Raw genomic sequence first — 23,264 nt, 5'->3', positions numbered from 1 at the left:
TGTAGCTCACTTTTTGCCCCTCGTGGCTTAAAAGGTTTCATCAAGGTTTTCTGAGGACCTCTGCTGGTCTTTTTTGGGCAGGCCAGTCCAGTACTCACTTAATTTGGCTTGGAATTGTCCTGCTGAAAGAGGCTGGGACGTCCCTGAAAAATTAAAAATGGAAGAATATTTAGAAAAAGAAAACCTGTCATCTCTTTGGACATTAAATATCTTCTCTTGATAGTCAATAAATGTTAAAAGGGATTTCCAAATCATTGTATTTTGTCTTTATTTACATTTTACACAGTCCCAACTTCATTAAGTTGTTTTTTGTGTCTATAAGTCAGGCTCTAGTTGAATGAATGACTGTTCTGTATATTTACTTACAATTTAACAAAGTGTGTTTGCACCACTATTAAATGAGTACAAACCAAATTGCTTGTAAATGTTTTTATACAAATTACTTGTAACAGCTGATCACTTTGTTCTTTCTTGCATACATATTCATACATCCACAAAGTAACAGACTGCAGCATCAGTATTCTGGTAACACTAGTAGCATTAAACTTGAACAAAGATTCTTGTTACACAATATGCTTCACAAATGGAAGGGGGAGAAAAAAAGAAGATATTACCGGTAAGTCTATCATCATCATTTCACAATAGTTTTTTTTTTGTCTTGTACGTGTTGCAAGATAAAATATGGCACATAATTGATGAGACGTGATTGGGAGGAGTGGGAGGGGTGTTAACCAAGTCTTCTGTTCCAAATCCAGTCCTCTCAGAAGATAAGTAGTCCTTTAAACATTGTCTTTCTTTGTGTCTTTTGCACCAAAGCAGGTGGATTCAATTCTGGAGGAAAAAAAAAAATCACAATATCTTTTGCACATCATCAATCACTCTTTCCTACATATGCATGGTACAACGTAATCATTTCTGTGACATATGTGCTGGAGAACATTTCACATTAAAGTATGTGTATCACATTTAACTCTAAAGCCACAGCAGCCCTGGCTATTCACCTGTTCAAATCTATATATTCTGAAAAAAAAAATGGTAAAGATTGTATTAATCTGATCTAATGTAAACCATAACAATAAACCATATCAACATTATGTGATCCGGCAATGGCGTCTTATTTATAGATACTAACAAATTTGAGGCTAATATTGACTGTGATCTTATTCAAATCGGGTTTGACAGTAAATGAATTTTACATGTGGAAACAATTCAAACATACACCATTTGAGCATATAAATATTGTGTTCCCACTGTTATGTGCTTTCATATGACTCAATGAGACAATGCTGCCCCGTGTATCATTAAGGATAATATCGCTGTCATTTAGAGAAATGCTACTTGTTTTCCATCCAACTCATCAAAAACAGGAAAGTCAAGTGTGTTCATCATGGAACAATTCTTCATATGCATAATCATATGAGGTCACATGAGTTCAGATTCTGGATCTGGGCTACATTGTTGTTGCAGCATGGTCAATGTGTTATCACCAGAATACAAAACTAGAGCAAAAACATCACTTCTAATAAGCTTTTATGGATCCTGTGCTGTTTTTGTTCTTCAAATGTTCTTCAGAATCATCGCTTCCAATTGGGTTCAAAATCTGTAGAATGATACACATCGATCAACTGTCAACCTTTATAGCAGCCTGTTTGGAAATTTTAAAAAAAATGGGTAGTTTGATTACATTAGATGTCTTGGCTGATATTTCCTTATTGTTTGATATTGACTAGTGCATCTGACACAAGAGGGTTAGTTTTAAGAAATGGAAGATTGGGAAAAATACATTTGTCATTACTAGATGTAGTGATTGAAAAAAATTGGGAACATTTGATCCTTTTCTTGCCAAAATGATCATGAAGGAACATTCAGCCAGCAAGAGAAAGGGAGAAAAAGAGAATATCTCAAAAATGGCTTTTTAATAGTTGATCAAATGCCCATCCCATATGTATCATTCCTTATTTTGAAGGGAATGACAACTCCGCTTTTTAACTGGGGGTGATAATGAGCTTCACACATGAAAAATGATTCCCTGTGTGTGTGTGTTCTCTCGTTATCACACAACCAAGCATAGCCCAATGTTTTCGCACATTTTGTTCATTAGCAGGTCCGAAGGTCACCAGATGTCATGTCTATAAATTGGACTTTGTGCTCTGCAAATCCCCAGGCATAAAACAGCATGCCTATGAAAACTACACAAGCACGCATGCAATTTGCTGAAGATGGTGTATGTTAGTGTCTGAAGCATAGATTGTATAAAAAGGGATGAAATAATAATGGCTTCACAGTTTGGCTACCTTATTATTGAGAGACACTATGGGATTGTTTTCATCCAGCGCTTCATCAACATAGCAATTTGCACACCTACCATCTCAAAGAAAGTACTATAAAATATTTGAATTGGATTTGCATTAATATCAATCTATGTAGGGCTAGAAATGGATTAAAGTAGCATATTGGTCATTTCCAATAAGATCCAATCAAGTGGTAGCAGCATTTAGGAAAAAGAGGTCACGTTTTTCACTTCTTAACTGTCGCTCAAACAGGCCGGTGGTTTGCAACACTTTTTTGGACTTTCACACTTTTTGTAAAAAAAAAAATCATTCAAACCCTTTCTTTCCTGTTGTCATTCAAACCAGCACCAATATGGACCTATTTGGCCAAAGTGCAGGAGGATGGGGACTTATTATATAAAACCCCATCTGGATATGCATCAGAGGGTTCTATTGCATTTTCTTACATGGATTTATGTAAACATTTACTGCTGGGCCATATTTCTGACGAAATCACGTGTGCACACCAAATTTGGTTTTGAAAAAAAAACGGTACCTTCTGAACACAACTATTTCATATTGGTTTTGATCGTATGCTTTTAAAGTTTCAACAGTGGGCCTCACAGCCAGTGTTGATGAGTGCAAAAAGCTTAGAATGCATGAAAATTGGAATAAGGTTAAGTGGAGTTGGCAGTAAGCAGGTGGTCATGTGCAATGACGTACTTTATGATGTGACCTCATGCAATGTGGTATCAATATCCTGTATGTTTATATTAATCATCCATACTTATATAAATGAATGTTGTCTGGCGTTTCTAACTTGAGACCTAAACACCATCAGTGACTCTTCAACAGGATCACCAACTGCCATTTCATTTTTCTTTCCAACAACATACGAGGAACAGCTTCTGATCAAATTTAGCAATTATTTTGGCCGAAAAATATACATTAAAAATGATGGATCCCAAACGATCACAGAAGTCATCAGAGACAATTCAATCCACTAAGCGGGTATTACAATAACAATAACAGTCAAAATAGGTTTAACACACAGGGCAAGATTTTTTGGGAGCGCCTCCTCGTTCTTAACAACCACGTTGGAGACGCCAGACAACAGCATTTGATCAAAGTAGCTTTACAGAAGTCCACCTGTCTTTATCATATCTTAGTTCCCACATCCAACTTTTTTCCCCTCCTCCTTCCCGCCTCCTTTTATCGGTCAAGGCCTATAAAGAGTTTGGTCTTCTCCTCTTCTTTCTTGCTCTCATTCTTCAGGTCAGCAAACACCTGGGTGAAGAAGTGCGGGTCGGTGTTGATCTGGAGCATCTTGCCGCTCATGCGGTTGATGATCTCCAGGCAGCGGTCCCAGAAGGCCTCCTTCTCGGCCTCCACCAAGAAGGGCTTCAACGGGTAGGAGATCTCATTGCCCATGTAGGAGTAGGACAGGTAGAGGCACGTGAGCAGCGAGGCCTGCAGCTCACGCTCCGAGGCCACCTCGGCGGAGACCACGTCGCGGCACAACATGTAGAGGAAGACCACGTTGGCCGGTGTTATGAAGCCCTGATCCTGCCAACCCTGAAGGAGGAGGGAGCGGTCGACGCTGCGCAGCCACAGCACGGGATCGGTCGGCGAGAGACGCTTTAGACGATAACAACGACGGCACAGGAATTCTCCCAGGCTGCGCATCAGCTCACTGGTGGAAGCCTGAGGGAACGGATAAAGACAGGAGGAAAGGGAATACAACAGTTTAGGTATGGCTAAGTGATTAACAAATCGACATTACGTTCGGTTATTGATTTATTAGCATTTGGTTAGCATAGCTTGTTGTAGCATACAAATGATTTAGGTCATTGGGTTATTGATTTATTAGCATAGCATTTGGTTAGCATAGTTTGTTGTAGCATACAAATTATTTAGGTCATTGGGTCATTGATTTATTTGCATAGCAAATTATTTAGGTCACAGTTTACGACGCCCAACTCTTGCGCAAACCCAGTGGTTCTCGGTTTTCAAATATTGGAAAAATAGTCTGCTACCTGAACAATGACACGCTTTGGCGTACCAACCGCAGTGGAAGGTTGGATCCCGGAGCCAGTTAGGGAATTCTTTTTCGCAGCGACTGTAGCTACATTAATGAGGGTCTTGGAGGTGGGGAGGTGAGAGGAGGTAGTCAAGGTGGTGGCTGAGGGATCCTGGTTGGAAGAGTAAGAGGAAAGATTTGCACAGGACTGAGATTTCTTCAGCTTCGAGCTGTTCGAAGCCGAATTAGAGGTGATGACGTCATCGGCGTCCGGCGAGCATCCTTTCCCGCCGTCGCCCCCGTCTGACTGCAGTTTCTTGGATCCTTTCCTCTTGGCTGATACGGCCACAATTCGTTTCCATGGCAACACACTGATGATGGAGGGGCGTTTGAGGGATTTGGCAGCAGCTGCCGCAGCATCCTTTGCGTTCTTGCTGTTCTGGACTGCTGTGTAGTGACCCACTGTGGGTGGGCCGTCCTCAAACAGGGCTGCCTTACGGTAGCTGGGGGAAAGGGACAGCACTGTACCCATGATGCCTGGCGAGGGTCAGCAGAGCGACAGACTGGTGGTGGTGGTGGAGCAGCGATAAGGAACCTCCTTGTTTGGAGAAGAACCAAAGTGTCTCACCTCGGTGAATCTGTGAGCAGAAATTTCTATTATAAGGCATTTACAATACAAAAAGACATTTTAAAACACTGACAATCTGTCATTTTCCCTCTGAGCTGTGAAATCCCAATATTTAGTGCAGACTGGCTCCCTACAATAGACAGTGCTTTCCACTGGGATTCACAGTCTCATAGTTACCATGACAACTGAGGAGCCTCCAGCTTCTCCACAATAATTAAGAAAAAGGAATGCCCTGCATGTTCTTTATTTAAATTAGTCACAGTGAATGATATAATGACTGTAATTTGTGCATTGTAATATTTATATATTCTTATACTTATTTATAAGGTCTTTTCATAGTATATATGGTCTTTTGTCAATTTCTTGTGTCCATTTCAGCCAATCATTTAAAAACAGGATGGCCTCGACCGAGATCATGCAGATGTGCAAATCTAGGACACTGTGCTGCACTGCAAGAACATGAACAATTCACTAAAAATATTATGGCTTTTGGTCATTGCATACTAAAGATAGATAATTCGACTTTCCATCCCAGTCAATGACAGGCAAATGTGAAAGGAAATGGTTGTCTGTCTTCCTGTGTTGGACGTGGCACAGTTCGCCATAGCACTCACTGGCCTGCAGTACTTATCGCTATTATATAAGAATCAAGCTAGGCCACGGAGGCATGTGAAGAAAATGTGCGCAAGCATCCATCTTAGCTTCAAAATGGAAGCCTAGAAAACAAGACAACCCCGCCTCTTCTTTTAGCAGAAACGTCACGTTGTGTCATACATGCATAATGTGGAAGAGAATAGCCCCGCAATAAATGATTGCGGGATGAAGAAACGTACAGACGCATCTTATGTACGCATAAAACAGCCTGCATTTTGTATTGGCACTTTTGTATTACAGAATTACGGGTCGATAATTGGATATTTGTTATGTTAATAAGCAGTTGCATTGTGATGAAAAATAAATCGTTCCGATTTCCTACCTGATCACTAATTGACTCTTCTCGCCCGATCCATGGAGCCTTGTAGAAATCCCAGACGTCCTGTTCAGTTTCCACGCAAATCGCCGTGATCCGTTCCGTGAAAAGCCCCACGCTACAGGCCTAAATGCTCTCGTCCCCGGGGTCTACCGTTTTTCCCTAATTTCATCTCTAAAACGAAAACTTGCCGTTGTTCTCAATGAAATGCAAATGCACGAAATAGAAGAGCGAGATGTGCTGGGAAGCACGTTGGAAAATGTCGTCCATTGATACCCGAAAATCGACACGGCTTCGGTTATTAATTGCCCAGACACATCAAATACGGAGCGCAAAACATAAATAAAATTTAAAAATAAAAAAAATGCGTAAAACACTAAAAAACAAGGAGTAAATGGCCTCTACAAATTCCAAAAATAGACATCTGTGTCTACCCTTGGCGATGAAAACCTTGGAGAGAGAGACAGTCGGAGAGAGAGAGAGGGGGGGGGGGGGGGGTATGCGGGAGTCTATAGTTATTCGGGTTGGATGGAGGAGGGAAATGCCGCCTTTTGATTGGCTAGAGAGAGGATGCTGCTCTGGCTGCTGATGCTGATGCTGATGCTGATGCTTCTTCTCGCCGTCTGTGTTGCAGGCAGGCGGATGAAGTCATTGGCAGTCCACTAGTTCCGGCCTATCACAAACCATTCGCTGTCCGGGGTGCTGACACAGCCGAGCAGATGTGTTCTGACAACTGCTGCGGCGGAAGAGGAGGAGGAGGAGGAGGAGGAGGAGGAGAAGCGGAAGATAAACCTGGAAGATGAGTGCAAGGTTTATTTCATTCGCTGATGACAACTTTTGTCAGATGTAATGGATAACATGAATTTTACATAAACTTTTATTGGTATCATTTTTTTGGATGGCTTCCTGTAATGGGCATAGTTTTTTAATGAATATATTCTATATAGGCAATTTAAATGCTGCAGGTGGCCACATTTTTTCATCAGACCAACTTGGGGGGGGGTCAATATATAGGACCAAACACTTCCTAACCAGGTGTGACAAAAATATTATTTCATATATGAACAATGTTTGCATGTGTGTAAATATATGTGGTCTCAATTAATTTCACTTCACTTTCTTTTCAGGGATTACAAAAACGCTTTTCTTTCGTCTAGTAATGAATTTCGTATCCCACAATGCAATGCGCGTCGGCACACATTCACATCCGGGTCACCGGACAGTATTAAAACCGTTTCAGAGTTGTTATTGCTGGAGTCATGTCCGAGTGACAATTTACAAGACAAGCCAGCGTTTCACGCTCAACTGCGTTTGTATTCATGCTTCTGAAATGGAGTCTTCGCAGAGACATCGCTCGCTTTATAAGGGAACAACCCCGCCGTGGAAAGAAACATACCGCAAGGTGGCGTGCATTAAGAATTCCAGCGTAAACATAAGGCGTTCACTTATCATCTGCTTTTTTTTTTTTTTTTTTTTTACAGCGATGCGTAGAGAGGCTCAAGGGTAGCAGGTCGAGATTGCTCGACCGATATCGCAAGATGGGTGAGGGTTCCAAATGCAGCGGCCCCGCGACCTCCTTCATTGTACAGGAGGTCATGGAAGAGGAATGGAGCGCGCTGCAGTCCGAAGATAGGAAATTACCGTCCTTATGGGGTCCAAAGGGAATGACAGAGGTATGCAATCACAGAGGTATGCAATCAATCATTAAACGGTGACCTCTTTCCAAACAGTTGGACAACGTTATGAAGGACCATGATGAACTGGCAGTTTTAGAGGAGATCCAGCAGGAGCTTCTGACCTATGGTAATGTCTTGCACATTTATAATGGCCCAAGTGATTAACCCCAAGGAGAACACTTAAAAACTGCATACTAAATGTATTCATAAACAGTCTGTTTTCCATTAATACTTCAGAAATGTCTATTATTGAAGAGTACGAGAGAAACCAACAATTTGAGCAGCAGTACATATCATCTGTTGTGGAAGGAATGGAAGTGGCTCATGTTATTTGTCCCATGTGCCATATGTAAGTAAAATACGATTGTGCTTGTTAAATATTTGTTGAGGACTAACCCTTCTCTTGTGTTTGCTAGGAGCAACTTGAAAATCAGCAGTCATTTCATATCCTGTCCATGTGGACTATACATAAATACAAAGGTACATTTTTAAAAGCCCTTGAAATGTTTGATCAGTAGATGATTACCAAGTTGTAAAGATGCGTGAATAGATTAAGAAATGTTTTGGTGTGTCTAGAAGATGAAATGGGATCATCTTGTTTTGTTGAGATTGTGTTATGTTGTACACTGTCTTTAGATGAAGAACATCACTGCAGATGTCCTACGGCAACTTCTCGAATCCAGAGTCACAGAGCACATGGAAGGCTGCTCCTCCAATCCTGTTTTTTCATTAGCATCAAATGCAGATGCCTCTCCCAACCTGCTAATAAGTTGCAAGGTACAACATTTAGTTCCAAAATTCTTCTTTACTCTTTTTCTACCCATTTGTAGTTTAACTCACTCTCACATATAGCTGATGTAAAGTCCTTATTTCGATTGGAGCATCACAGTTTCTCTTGACTCTGCTTTCAGGTTTGTGACTACCTCTCCATCATCCTGTGATGTGGAACAGCATAAAAAAAATTATTTGTATTTATGAATATGTAAATATTTGTTCAAATAAAGGTTATTTTTTATATTTAATTCAGAAGTTTTGGTACTATTAAAAGGTTCACAGAACGTCCTATAACACCTTATGTAAAGTCTATGTTGGGGAATTTTTTATACATCCCCTTTGTTGAATAGATGTATGTTCAATACTTTTTTTGAGGCAATAAACTGAGAGACATAATTTGTTTTGAAATTCTAAAATTTATGTTTTGTTTTTTGATGGTTTATATTTTTGCCATTAGTCTTAATTGCCATAGATTAAACCAGTGGTGTCTAAACAAATGTTTACAACTAAAATACTGATTATTACATCTCTTTTAATATTGTCTCATGAATAAAAATATTTCAGAAGCAAAAATATTTGTTTGCATCAGTATTCGAAGGATGATGATGCATGGTTTGTTTTGTGGAAAGAAGTACCATACACGTCCTGTTAGGAGCAGCATTGTTCCGGCCGGCATCGAGCGTGAAGGACCTGAGCGGAAATCTAACAAGCCGAGCGGAGCCGAGCCGAGCGGAGCTGTGTGACAGGTACAAGAAAGATGGCAGCCGTGGCAGTGGCTGAGTTTCAGAGAGCGCAATCTCTTCTTGTAACGGATCGGAACGCCTCCATCGATATCTTGCATTCAATAGGTAAATATACCCGAAAAAGCGTGAGACTGGAAACTAAAGTCTGTGTTTGTTTTAGTCTTCATAAGCTTCCTAACAGCAAACTAATCGAACTATTCAATTGGAAATCTTTGTTGTTAGCTAGTTAGCAGATGTTGGCTGGCGATCTCGTCTCCCCCCCGGTGCTTTTACAGTGAGTCAGCAGCGGCGAGCTAGCCGGCTAGCATCATCCCGGTAAAATGATGACTTGCGCTAATGCTAGCTTGGCCAGCCGGCTTGCGTGCAATTGACAGGAACTTGGATGACAGTTGGAGAGTTCGTCTCGCCGCAAGTCGTCCATGAACAATCAAATCAGTGTTAAAATTGCTTTCACAGCATCCTGTCAAATTGCTGATCTTTATAAGGATTCACCAAGCAGTTGTCATGTTGTTGTTTTTTCTAGTGTTTTCATTATCAGCAGTCAAACATCACAGTGAATAGAGAATATTTGAATTCAACGTCTTCATATCAATTGAAATTTGATTCTGTGTTGCAGTAAAGCGGGACATTCAGGACAGCGATGAAGAGGCTGTGCGCGTTAAAGAGCAGAGCATCCTGGAGCTGGGTGGACTGCTGGCCAAGACAGGACAGGCTGAAGGTAAACACAAAAACTCTTTGTTAGATCACACCATTGTTTGATTCATGCCATCTTAAATATTTTAGAGCCAATACAAAACAACTCCTTTTTTACAGCTAATAACCTTTTTTTTTTTAACATCCTTTTCCCTTTTCTGTCAGAGCTTGGTGGTCTATTGACATATGTGCGGCCGTTCCTCAACTCCATCTCTAAGGCCAAAGCAGCCCGACTGGTCCGCTCCCTGCTGGACTTGTTTCTAGATATGGAGGCAGCCACTGGTCATGAAGTCGAGCTCTGCCTGGAGTGCATAGATTGGGCCAAGGCTGAAAAGAGAACTTTCCTCAGACAGGCCCTAGAGGTGAGAAATATTCTTATAATAATGATAGTTTTTCTAAATGAGATGAATGATTTGAACAGCCGCAATTTGTTTTCCACATGAGCGCTGTGAGACTTTTATCCTGCTTTGTCCTTAGGCTCGACTTATCTCACTATATTTTGACACAAAGTGTTACCTGGAAGCTCTACAACTAGGTGAGTGTCCCAAATGTTTTATGGTGTACTGCAATATACTGACCTGTTTGCATGTTTATCATTAAAAGTATTCTCACACTCTATCTTAAATCATATTATCAAGACTTGTTGCAGAATTTAGTTCCTGACCAATTTGTCCGTATATATCATATTGTACATTTTTTGAACAGTTGCATGTTTATTTCCACCTCCAGGCTCGCAGTTACTACAGGAGCTGAAAAAGATGGATGACAAAGCCCTGCTGGTGGAAGTGCAGCTGCTGGAGAGTAAAACATATCACGCCCTCTGTAACCTACCCAAAGCTCGCGCCGCCCTCACTTCAGCCAGGACGACCGCCAATGCCATCTACTGCCCACCAAAATTACAAGCTGCTTTAGACATGCAATCAGGTAAGAAGCAAGATATAGTTGGGTGATACCAAAAGTCTTATTCAAGGTATGTTTGAGCATCCAAGATGACCTGACGTTACCATGTGTGATTTCAGGGATCATCCACGCAGCAGAGGAAAAAGACTGGAAGACAGCTTACTCTTACTTCTATGAGGCCTTTGAGGGCTACGACTCCATTGACAGTCCGAGAGCCATCACAGTTCTCAAATATATGCTGCTCTGCAAAATCATGCTCAATGCGTAAGTCTTACAGCACGAAGGTACTATACAATTATTATTTTAAGTCTTACATCTTCAATAATGGAGCTACTGGGAAAACAAACCCCTTGCTTTTATAATTCCTCACCACCACGAGGATCCCAACTTTGAAAAACCTTTTTTGTTGTTTTGTTTCAGACCAGAGGATGTCCAGGCCCTCATCAGTGGCAAGCTCGTTCTGCGCTACACTGGAAGACAGGTAAGATGAGTTTTGATACATTCTGTTTTAGAAACATGTAACAATTTATTTATTTTTTTCTACAGACGGATTCCCTAAAAAGTGTAGCACAAGCCAGCAAGAATCGCTCGCTATCTGACTTTGAAAAGGTTTGTAGACTGAAGTGAAACTTGTGTCGTCAATCTGTCAATGATCTGCTCTTTGTCCTTGCTCAGGCACTGACAGAGTATAAAGTGGAACTGAGGGACGACCCCATCATCCGAACACATCTGACCAAACTTTATGACAACCTGCTGGAGCAGAACCTCATCAGGGTCATTGAGCCTTTCTCCAGGGTCCAAGTAAGTGCTGCAGTAACTTTTGACTTTATGTTTATGATGTGTTCTGTAGACTTTATGCACTATTTTCTCTTTCAGATGGCCCACATTTCCTCCATCATCAAACTGTCCAAGGTATGTGTTGCTCGATTGTTTTTTCATTCGTTCATTTAATGGAGTGTTTATTTGTTTTTGTATGTAATATTGAGAATCCCAGGTGTGTTTTTCTTTCAGGGTGATGTTGAGAGGAAATTATCACAGATGATTCTGGACCAAAAATTTCACGGTAAGTTCACAGAAGCCATTTTTTTTTCTTAGCTAGTTTAAGGACATTGCTTTTGACTCCGTGTGATATTATTCGTAATAAGACTAACAAACCAACTTTTTTTTTTCTTTTCATTGTCAACCCACCCTGCTTCTTTTGTCCATCCCGCCAATAATGCTTCCAGGTATTTTAGACCAGGGTGAAGGTGTGCTCATCGTCTTCGATGAGCCTGTGGTTGACAAGACATACGAGACGGCCCTGGAGACCATTCAGAACATGAGCAAGGTGGTGGACTCACTTTACAACAAAGCCAAGAAGCTAACATAAGGTCAGTCTTGTCGACTCAATTACATTTATCCTGAGTGTATTTTTTTTTTCCGTCGGGTCTTCAATAATCAATGTTGTATTTGTCCTTTTAAAACAAGATCAGTAAATCGTCATGTGTTGTAGACCTCTTGGAAATTCACAGGATCAGGTATGCTAGTCTTGCCAGTTAAGATGAAGTCAACCCCTAACCGTGGATGTTTGCAATTCCAAAGACAAATAGACCAAAAACCTACCACTGAAGTCCACTTCAAAGCCCATCCTGCTGCCAAGCTTTTCAGTTTTGGGTGGCGCTTAAGGTTCCAAACAGAGACAAGACACAACAGCAATTAGAAGGCAGTCCGGAGACCTCTGCCAAGAGCCACAAAACCCACCGTGTACATCTGGATGTATTTCCAACATTATAACATATCAAAAACATGAAATGGCGGAAACATCCAGTGATCCAGAAGCGGCCCACAATGTCATGGTTTTCCCTTGGCTCACGCTCCACCCTTTCATCGCTCACGCATGAAAATCGTTGTTTTATTTCCTTTGTAGTCCCACAGAGAAATAAATAGGATTTTTTTGTAGACTTGAAACACAGCCAGGCAAAAACTGGCTCGGTCCTGAGTTGTTAAGTTAATACGATGAAACAAAAGCTGGACTTGTCAGCTTTTGATCTGAAGCCAAAATGTCTTAATATACAACTAAAAAAAAAAATACTCGATTCACTCCATGTCTGACTCTTATTTTCCTGCGCAGAGAGGAAAAAATCAGCAGTCCTCCCGTGCGGAACGTCGCGGGCCAGTCAGACCTCCGTCGATGCCTCTCACTTTAACCCCCCTGGATGGATGAGGGAAGTGGGTTGGACTTTCAAAACACTTGATCAACCTGTGGAGACACTTCAGAGGGGAATGGGCACAACTCTTTGGTCTCCCTTCTTCTGGTAGGGAACACAAAGTGCGCTACCCGCTGGAAAGATCTAGACACTGCGCCTTACTTCTTCCACCGATGGGATGAGTTTCCTCTTATTCTCTGCACTGGCCATCAGGGAATCTTGTCAAATAAAATCGAAAATACACTAACCACATGTATACACTTGTAAAATTAACATCAAAACATGATCAGATAGAGGCTAACTTTACCTAATGTTTTTTTCCATTCATTTTTTTTTGGAGACTTGCTACTTTTTTGGGCTAAGACTTTGGACCCAAAGTTTTGATTGTATCCTCATTTGTACTGTAGAAATGTAAGGTCTGCCCCACTCCAAAGAGTATCAGGGCATTCTGGGGATTATATCAGCGCTGTTTCTTTAAAAGCGTTCCGCAGAAGACCCAAAGTGTTACTGTTGTGCCATTCACCCGCATCTAACCTCCTCTTTGTACAGAACATTGCCAAGATCTGCTGTTCATCCACTTCCCCCATGTAATTATAAGGTCTCATTTTTATAAGATGCAAGAATCATGTAAAGCTCACCAGTGAGAGCACCAAGTGCTTTCAGTGTTCTGGCGTATGAGCAAAGGAGGAATTTTGCATTATGATATGTTTAGAGTGATTGTGTAAAAAAAAAAAAAAAAGGGTTACAGAGAACATATTCCTGAAAATATATTTTGCAGGGATTGGGTGGTTACCATACATAAAAGTTCTAAATAAAATGCTGTTTGGGGAAAATTGACATGCTATCTATCAATTTGAACATACTTTCTAATGCTTTTAAATGAGAACTTAGTCTAGATTTCAATTCCAACTGTTGGTATTCCAGCTCAGATCGATTGAACTATATACATTCCACGATTCTTCTGCATTTCTCAAAGACACTTAGGTGAAGGCGGTGCATTTCACTGACCTTGAGAGAAATTCTGTAACATTTTCTGCACTGATAAATGCAAGATAATGTGTCGGGGTGCTGTGTCTTGTTTTCAGTCTATTTATTGCATGCCAGATGGGGATTATGGACTACTTTGAATACATGGTCTTGTTGCCTTAAACAAAAAAAAAGAAATGGCCTTGAAAGACAATGGGCCCAAAACACCAGTAACCAAGAAGCATCTTGGGTCCAGACCAACGAGATTAGCAGTATGGAGTGGCCAGCCCAATCCACAGACTTAATGCAATAGAAAGTGTGTGATGCAAAACCAAGATATGCTGAGGGATTGGGAATGTAGTTCAATCATCGTGGGCTGGAGGACCAGTTCAAAGTTTCCAGAAGTTGGTTGACTCCACCCAACATCATTCTGAAGTTCTCAGAACTGATGAAATATTAATTCCATGGTTCACTGGAAAGCAAGATATTTTTTGTGTGTATTGGAAATGTTTGCTTTGCTAAAATAATGATGAAATGTAATGGTATTGAACAAACTAATTCTTCAATTTAAAGGTATAAGAAGTTAAGAATTGAATTATCTTGTTTTCTTCATGTTTTGATTTATTTGTAAAACAATTGTATATGTTCATCCACAAACACATTTACAACAGGGTAAGCTCCATAAAATACAAATAAACACCTGGCTGTGCATCTTTTTTCAAAATGTTTCAAACATTGTTCACTTTATTCATCCGAAATAATCTTCAGACCAAAATTCCCTATAATGTTAATGAGAACCATCATAGCTTTACTCTTTCAGCCAATTAATTCAGCCTAGTCTTTGCTTTTAGGATCCCAGTGGGACTTTTTTGCAGACCTATACTTTTGGGTTTATTGTAGGTCCACTGCATAAAGCTCGGTTGGCTCCCCTCCAGGGCATGATGGAGGCCCGGGGCTCAAGTCGACCCATGTAAAGAAAGCCTGATTGACTCTCAATGTGATTCTACAAGCAGCATCTCCATTTGAATAGGAGCAAAGCCAATGCGTAAACATACCTTATCACCACACCATTATCTTTGTTTGCTAAATTGGTATATTTATTCCCACTGCCAAAGTAAAAATCTTTCTTACACTACTCAGCTATTTCTTTTTTGCCCTTCTCTTGAAACGTCAAGACTTTTTGCTGCGTACTTTTGATGCACCACGTTGAGATTCTACTCGCATATTCAGGTGAGGTGACTTTTTTTTTCTGTTTGTTTTGGGATTGCTTGGTTGCTAGTGCGCCTCGGTGTCTTTAAGGCTTTAGGGAGAGGTTCACTGGAGGTTTCTGCGGGGAGAAGAAGGGAGTCAGACAGGCGACAAGCAGTGCCGTCTTGGCCCCGGGGCAGAGGCTGGGAGTGCGAGGGGGAGCCAATGAGAGGGAGACATCCACTCCTTCTCTCCTGCCCGGCTTGGCTCAGCTCGGCGCGCCCTGTAATTAGGAGCTCCACTTGTGGGCTGGGCGCCGCCACCGTGGACAACTTGGGAACGCCAGCTCCACACTCTTGTCTCTTTGTCTTTAGCATTACTGAACACTTGCCGGAACATCGTGAACAATGAACGGGCAACCATCACCTGCCTTCGAGGAGAAGAAACCGAACCTCCGCGCGTCCCCGAGCCTGGCGGAGCCTTCACCCGCGGATATGGGCTTCTACGGCGGCCACGGCGCGCTCCATGGCTCGCAGGATTTTTACGCAGCGCAGCAGTCTTACTCGACTCAACACATGAGCCCTTACGCGTACACCCACTACAACCTGAACGGGATGGTCCCCGGTGGCGCCTTCCCATGCGGAAAAAGCGAGTACACGTACCCGCATTCGGCGTACAGGGAGCCCGGGGGCTTCAGCAGAGAGACGCAGTCAACACTTCCAGATAGTGGTGAGTGAGTACGACTCCGACTAAATAACAGGATTTAACGTGTTCATTTATTTGGCATTTTTATGAAACACTTGAATGCTGCAAAAGACATTTACTGCTATTGCAGGAAACAATACAAAATGAGGATGTGATGTAAAATAAAAAGTTGTCAGTTGGCATGAAGTAATCCTGCACATGCATTGAAGTAGTCGTTTCAATGGAAATAGGGCCTACATAAATTAGGATTATATGATTTATGGTTTATATGACAACTAATTGATGGAATTGATAAAGTCAAGAAAAAAAGTAATGTTCATTTGCTGTTGATAGGAACAAGAAAGAAAAATTCAAATAACGAATGTTTGTGGGATGAACAGCAAAGCTCAATATGTGTGTTGTGTCCATGACCAATTACCAAACATCTTATTACCATTGACCATTGTTTTGAGCTGTTGGTACCACCATGCGCTGCCAATCAGGCGCCAAATGGTGTTTCCTCCAAGAATCGGCACACCACATTTGACTGATCTGGATCTCTAGATGGGGCCTGTGTGACATGGCAACTTCAAGGTGATGTGACTTGCAGCGTTGTTTGAAATGAGCCCTATAGGTACCATCTCCAAATTGAAGGCAAAGTTCAATACAAGGTTTGCAGGATGAGCCAGCGGTTCTCTGTCCGGTCAATCCAAAACTGACTATGCAGCTCATTTCCAGAGAGGCTTGCAATGATTATGCTTTATCGTCAGGCCCATTTTTGTTTGCGACATGTGCACTGGAACCAAAGTTGTGCGATGGCACATTTTTGGGTCATACGGTTAAGATTTAGAGAAGATACAGAGACCATAGTACTGATTGCTGCACGGATAGTGTAACATCTTTGGCTGGAGGCTGTGAGCATGTGAGGCAGCATCTCAACACACTGCTATATCAAAATGATATTATCTGACCGGTGGCAATCCCATATCGCACTGTCTATCCTTCACCCCCACAGAGTAGGGCTTTGTCAGAGACTACCTCCAGAATTTGGGAGCAAAGAGGATGGCATGACCTGCCAGCAATCCTGACCTCAACTCTGTTGAACACTTGTGGGATCATCTTGGGCGTTCTTTTCGTGCCAGAGTGACCAACGCAACCTCGTTGGCTGACTTGCAACATATGTTGGTCGGAGAATGGACTCGAATGGCATGACTAGGATGCACGAGGAGCTAGCTAGGTGCTAGCTTGATACGCCAGCCAACCCTAACCCTCAATGTTCCTCATGTGCTTGATGCCTCTCACTGGGCCAAAGAGATAAAAATGCTGTTTAAAGATTGAACAAAATGCATACTCTTTATGTATATTTCACTTTTTTCAACAACAAAAATGTCATCCTCTCATCCATTTTGGCTTATCCTGTTCAGGGTCGCAGGCCCAGATTTTTATTGCTGAATAGGACTCGGGCCTGTTTTGACTCGTTTTCCTACTGCTCTGTGGTTCCAAAGGCAAAAAAAACATACCTATGGAGAGACCTACACTATATGTCCACTGGTTATTGTCAGTGGACCACCATTTGTAATCGTCACAATGATGTCACAAGTCTGGAGAGGAATATTGGAAACACTTAAGCAGGATGATGTCTTCCACGTCAGAGTATCACTGAAGATTCATTTTCGAGCGAAGCAAAGTGGCTCATGGTGCAGTCTGTGGGCAAAAAAAGAAAATCATTTGTGGTAAAGTAAAAGTCGAAGGGAGAGCAGTAGTTTCCGGAACTGTTTTTACACACTTCTATCGAGTATGAACTGTAAATTGAAGTTTCTTTTATATTCTCCATCCATCGGTACGTCCGTCAATTTATATTCTTCAATGAAACATACCGTAATTTTCGGACTATAAGTCGCGTTTTTTTTTCATAGTTTGGGTGGGGGGGCGACTTATACTCAGGAGCGATTTATATACATATATATGGGTTTTTTTCACTTTTTTGGGCATTTTATGGCTGGTGCGACTTATACTCCGGTGCGACTTATAGTCCGAAAATTACGGTAAATGTTTTTGGAATTCTGAGTACAGTATTGTGCAAAATTCTAGTCACCGTGAGAATGTGGATAATAGTGACCATATCGTGCATCTTCATTTGATCACACCAGTGGTCTACATATTCGAGGTTCTATACAGTGAATCCTTTAATGTAAGAATTTTCATTTATATTTGAAGAATGTATGTATATGATTACAGATGTGAGTGATTTTGTGCCAAGTGACCAGTCTAGGCTCTAACAAAATAAGGGATAAGTGTGGATCGATTACAGCACTGGTCATTTTTGTACATTTATACATTCTTTTTTATTCAGAGATCCAAGTTAAGTTTTCAATATGATTTTTTTAGTGCTGATTCCGCACCTACCCTATTTTTTCTCATTTAATAATAATAATAACAATAATAATTCTGGTGCTTCTACAGAAATATTCATTGATGTACAGTGTCCCTGTCAAATAAACTAAATAAATAAATCATAATAGATTTAGTATTATTTATGAATTAACTTTTGGGTTTAGCAACTAGTGGAATTTCTTTTCCGAGACGTTATAGTGCTCAATTACAACGCGTGGTAAAGTCCGTACGGCGCAAACTTATAGAGGTCAAACTTAAATAAGAATCTGAATTTAATGATCAATGTCACTAAAACAAAATGCTTTTACGTGTTTGAACTCACCTCATCCTGTCATCATTTGACGTGCGAACGTATCTGTGTGTGAACGTCTTAATCAAGATATTCAAACTCAACAGACTGGTGCACTTTTTTGACATTCCACCTGGAAAAGGCTCCAGGCCACTTTGGCCCACAGCCACACAGCACATCAGGTGTCACAACACGTCAGTCAGCCTTGGCCTTTGAATCATCCAACAACACCGACACCTTATCACGCAAGGCCTTTGGCCACGCCCCAAATGAATGACGTGTTGTTTATTTCATAAATGCATATAGAATAACAAATAGCCTTGAAATCTTTAAAACAGAGCTCAAAAGAAGATTATTGCTTCACATGAATGGATAATGATGTTCCAAAAATTAAACATGGACCCAATTGATTTTTTTAAATTCTTTTCTAAAGTTAAATTTATACTGTCATTTGCTAACCACCAAATCAATCAAAAGTAACTTAATCGATATCAGTCGGCGTCAATATTGGCCCCAAAAAATAAAGTGATGCAAGAGCAATAGAGGCAATGTATGTATAGAAGCAGTCTTTCGGACAACATGAAAAGCAGCAATAAATCTCCATCTCCCGCCCCGGCTCGAGGGGACACTCAGACCAAAATTATAAGTTTGGAGTGCTGGTGGAATTTCTTTGAAATGTACTGTAGCGACTGGAGCAGCCATGGCTATTTCTGTTATATCTCTGCTTTGTGGAGTCCAATTTTAAGCTGCTCTTATTGTATGAGTAGAAGTAGAAGACACGTGCAGAGTTCGAAAATAGAAATTTCTCATGGTCAAATGTGTAGGTGCTGGATTGAACACACTTAACCAAACGTCTCCTCCTATAGTGAAAGAAGAACCAGAGATGGAGGTTCGGATGGTAAACGGGAAGCCCAAGAAGGTTCGGAAGCCACGGACAATTTACTCCAGCTACCAGCTAGCCGTCCTACAGAGGAGATTCCAGTCGGCCCAGTACTTGGCCCTACCAGAGAGGGCCGAGCTGGCCGCACAGTTGGGCCTGACGCAGACACAGGTGAGGCGAGACAGAAAATAAATAACAGCTTTTATTGGCACTGTCGAAGAGATAGCAAATAAAAATCCCACATTTGGGATTTTAATTTTTTTCAATTACTCGGAAGGAGATAATGTGTAGTTTTTTTTGTGTGTGTGAAACCAGTCCTGGAACTTTTCTGACACTTTATGTTAAATGTGTGCTAGTGTAGGAATGCACTTTTTCATTTTGGCTCCTGTGACTTTTTTAAGTCATGAAATGACTGAGCAGAAATTGTAGTTGGATGTCACCTAGTGGTTAAATGACCAATAACACCTCAGATGGAACAGCTACCAAAACTAAATCGCACCTGTTCAAGTTTCTTCTTCTGGCAGTCCACATACAGTAAAATGGAAGAATGCGATCCTGCTTTTACGTATCATGTGTTTTAAAAAAAAGAAAAAGACCAATTTTGTTGTTCTTATATTTTCTCTATTAACACATGGCCATTTTTAAATGCTATTAAAATAATAATAAGAATTGAATTCTCAACTAAATAACAAAATTCAATTTAATATAAAATTGTCAAATGACATGTTTGTAAATGCTGAAATGATCATTTCCCAAAGTTGTAAATCTTTTATTGAAAATGAATCTAATCTGTGCTAAGTATTGCTGCAATTTATTTGTTGCTTTATGACAAGCCTTCACATGACGTGTCACATGAATTTCAGGTCAAAATATGGTTCCAAAACCGTCGCTCCAAATTCAAGAAACTCTACAAGAATGGAGAGTTTCCACTGGGGGACATTGTGCTGGAGCAAAGCCCAGAGGCAAGCGATTCAATGGCTTGCAACTCTCCCCCATCTCCGGCTGCGTGGGAAAACAACAATAGCAGCGGCAGCAACGCCCCCAACAACACAAGCAGCAACGACACAAACACTAACAGCAGCCTCAAGAATAATACAATGCTGGGCCCTACCAGCAGGGGGCAGGATTCCTATCAGCCCTCAGGTGATTCCTCCTCTGTCTACATGGAGGAGTACACGCACCAGAATTGGTACCAGCAGCAGGACGCACATTTAGGGTTGCAGGCGGCTGGCACTACCCACCACACGTCGTCATCGGCGCCCCCCGCCCCCATTGGGGCCGTTTACTGAGTCCCAAACATACTGAAGACATTCAACCCAAACAGGAGGGAAGTTTTGGGATCATCCAGAAATACCCAAAGGCGTTCCTCTAAAGCAGGATGAAAATGGACTTTCCATATTGAACATTTGAAACATGACCAAAGTTCCCAAATGCATTCATTTGCTTAATACCATTTATAGCCATAGACAGACTACTGTTGATATTCTACATTTAAGTTGTTTATTTTTTTTGAGGAAGCCTGGAGATGGGATCGAACCCGGCAACCTCTGAACTTTAAGGTGGACAGTGTGCCACCGCGTCACAATTTTTCTGTACTAAAGTAATAATAATTTTGTAACCAATTAAATCATTAAGTTACATATAATTTCACAGCGCACAGTTATAAGGGATCGCTGCAACCCCGTAAGATGTTTAAGTAACCAATTAAATAATGAAGTGATATATAATTTCACAGCGCACAATTATATGGGATGGCTGCAATCCCGGAAGATGTATAAGTGGTGTATGTATTTTCAGTATGGCCAATTTAGTCAGAAAATACTGAAAGTGAATTAGAAAATAATTTGCAATGCTATCTAACAACAAAAACACATCTCAATAGCCTTGATTCAAATTTTGAAGCCTGATATTACAAGTGAAAAGAATTAGAGGGCGTCATGATTATACCTTTTTCCTAACTGTTGTTTGTTGATGAAGGCTGAGTCGTTTCAAAGTCGTCATACAAGCAGAACATGTGGCCGGGATGTTTGTGATGACACTCGGCAAGTAAAGACAAATTCGTGTGAGGGAGGGCCGAGGTTATATACTTGACATGCAAGTTGATTTGTTAGTTGTTTGAACTTTTTGGAGTTATGAGAGAAACAGAAAGCCAGGTGTGGTGTATTGTCACTGGCATGACGTAAAATCTCCGCCATGACATTTACCGAACCCTAAGAAAGTATTTCAACCCTCGGTCTGACAATTAAAACTTCTGTAGGTGTTGTCATTCACGGTGCAATTATTTTGTCATTTAGGAATGAGGATGCGACGGGTTTGTAATGACCTTAACTGTTTCGTTGAGCAACATGTGCCGCCAACTTCTCTGTGCTACTGGATTGGTTTCTCTTATTACTCATAGGTCAGGCCATTACAGACCAATGTGCGGTTCACAAAGTCTAAATGTCACTAAAAACTTCCCTATTGAAAACGACTTGACCATAAGCATTCCTATATTTAGTTTGAATGGAACAGGACAAAAAAAAGAAAAGATCTCCATTTAGTGAGTTGTTTAGCATTGTTTGTCAAATTGCGTTCCCAGACTGCTGCAGTCAATGTTTATTCTTGCTTGCCCTACTTAGCAAGTCTCAATGTTGGCGTCGTTAAGGTAATTTGGCAATATCCTCAAGCAAATGCAACACAAACAAGTGTGGAAAGAAAATAATGGTGAGATCATTTAAATGGATATTTACATATACCTGTATATAAAATAGAAGCGGCAAATGGTGCTAAAACACTTTCATAGAAAATGTATATTTTATTGGTGTGTGACACGTGATAATATTTTATTTATATTTTTGGATCAAATTTGGTACAACAGTCTGCATATTTGAAATAAAACATTTGACTTTACTACTTGGCTTGTGAGTTTAATGAACTGTCTTGCATGCATGCACTTGCTTCTCACACACACACACACACACACACACACACACACACTCATTCACACACTAGAGGTTTTGGGAGGTGACAGTACAGCAGACACTCTGGAGTCTTTCAAATCTAATAACACAGCAGCGAAACAGAATATTTTCTTTCATGTGGTAAACAGTTGGAAAGGGGAGGAGGTGAGTGTATGATCGGGTACGGGTGTGTACGTGACAAACAAGCAAACCAAACCCAAAGGCTAACCTTTAAAAGGACTGCATTGAAAAGAAGCCATCCCATAATCACATTTACAATTTAAGTTGAATTAAATTCAGGTCAAAGTGTTTGACTTGTTTTTCCATCAAATGCATCAGTGCGTGGAACATGTCCCGATCTCGAGATCGGATTGGCCCGATCTTTGACAATTCCCGGTGATCGGAGCTCGGCTACATTAGCTGATTGGTCGTGCCCTATCTTTACGGCAACTGTCGTAAAATACCGGTTGACGGTAGCTGGGCAATTCAAACTTTCGTGGCGGTGCAAAAGCAAGCATGTCAAAAGTGTGGAAATATTATTAGAGAGTGAAGACTGTCCTGAAACTACTTGCGATGTCTGCAACATAGCAATTTCAAGAGCAAACTTGATTTGTCATCTGAGGACAAAACATGACAATGTGTATGGAGCGCTTTGCAAAGCTGCAGATGGGAAAGGTTGGTCGAATTTATTGTAATGATTATTGATGAAAAGTTGAATAACTTGCTTAAATATATAGTTCACTTATATAAATTTCAATACTAAAAGCAAAATATCGGATCGGAACTCGAAATCGGATCGGATTTTAGGTCCAGAAATGTGTCATTAGTATCATGGGTGTAAAAAGATGGGCACACCCTAGACTGGTCGCATGGCACAATTAAACAACGCAGATTTAAATAGAGCGAGAACTGCAAACTCCACACAGTAGGGCCTGAGCAAATATTTCAACCCAGACGTGCTCACCATGCTGCCTATGAAAAAGTCATTTCCTCCATATTATGGCCCATTTAACACCCCTTGTTTTTTTTTTTTTTTCCTTTTTCTAAATGTGCACCGATTCCAA

General features: G+C 40.9%; 4 protein-coding genes across 5 annotated transcripts; 3 read left to right on the top strand and 1 right to left on the bottom strand.

The window, feature by feature from the left end:
• Positions 1 to 251: 251 nt before the first annotated feature.
• On the bottom strand, positions 252 to 6,386 carry LOC119125471 (cyclin-dependent kinase 5 activator 1-like). The gene is made up of 3 exons (XM_037256044.1): positions 5,895 to 6,386; positions 4,307 to 4,928; positions 252 to 3,974 (listed from the first exon to the last, which is right to left on the bottom strand). Exons 2-3 carry the CDS (start codon positions 4,820 to 4,822, stop codon positions 3,483 to 3,485), a joined length of 1,008 nt encoding a protein of 335 aa, XP_037111939.1. The 5' UTR covers positions 4,823 to 4,928; positions 5,895 to 6,386; the 3' UTR covers positions 252 to 3,482.
• Positions 6,387 to 7,072: 686 nt separating this feature from the next.
• rpain (RPA interacting protein) lies at positions 7,073 to 8,732 on the top strand. Of its 2 annotated transcripts, none has more exons than XM_037256073.1 (7): positions 7,073 to 7,290; positions 7,370 to 7,561; positions 7,619 to 7,691; positions 7,820 to 7,913; positions 7,981 to 8,044; positions 8,201 to 8,341; positions 8,476 to 8,732. In XM_037256073.1, the coding sequence occupies exons 1-7, from the start codon at positions 7,219 to 7,221 to the stop codon at positions 8,503 to 8,505; spliced, it is 666 nt and encodes a 221-aa protein (XP_037111968.1). In that variant the 5' UTR covers positions 7,073 to 7,218; the 3' UTR covers positions 8,506 to 8,732. The 2 variants fall into 2 exon arrangements, with proteins under 2 accessions (XP_037111968.1, XP_037111967.1); XM_037256072.1 differs by having other exon boundaries at positions 7,802 to 7,913.
• Positions 8,733 to 9,023: 291 nt separating this feature from the next.
• LOC119125447 (26S proteasome non-ATPase regulatory subunit 11A-like) lies at positions 9,024 to 14,020 on the top strand. The gene is made up of 13 exons (XM_037255995.1): positions 9,024 to 9,186; positions 9,698 to 9,799; positions 9,940 to 10,136; positions 10,252 to 10,309; positions 10,504 to 10,698; positions 10,794 to 10,938; positions 11,095 to 11,155; positions 11,221 to 11,283; positions 11,350 to 11,475; positions 11,551 to 11,586; positions 11,686 to 11,737; positions 11,901 to 12,044; positions 12,785 to 14,020. The coding sequence occupies exons 1-12, from the start codon at positions 9,096 to 9,098 to the stop codon at positions 12,041 to 12,043; spliced, it is 1,269 nt and encodes a 422-aa protein (XP_037111890.1). The 5' UTR covers positions 9,024 to 9,095; the 3' UTR covers position 12,044; positions 12,785 to 14,020.
• Positions 14,021 to 15,081: 1,061 nt separating this feature from the next.
• Positions 15,082 to 22,150, top strand: LOC119125478 (homeobox protein Dlx3b-like). The gene is made up of 3 exons (XM_037256057.1): positions 15,082 to 15,743; positions 19,248 to 19,432; positions 20,125 to 22,150. Exons 1-3 carry the CDS (start codon positions 15,422 to 15,424, stop codon positions 20,548 to 20,550), a joined length of 933 nt encoding a protein of 310 aa, XP_037111952.1. The 5' UTR covers positions 15,082 to 15,421; the 3' UTR covers positions 20,551 to 22,150.
• The last annotated feature ends 1,114 nt before the right edge of the window (positions 22,151 to 23,264 follow it).

This window comes from Syngnathus acus, chromosome 8, assembly GCF_901709675.1.
Source record: "Syngnathus acus chromosome 8, fSynAcu1.2, whole genome shotgun sequence".
NCBI lineage: Eukaryota > Metazoa > Chordata > Actinopteri > Syngnathiformes > Syngnathidae > Syngnathus > Syngnathus acus.
This window is presented reverse-complemented; position numbering and strand designations above follow the sequence as displayed.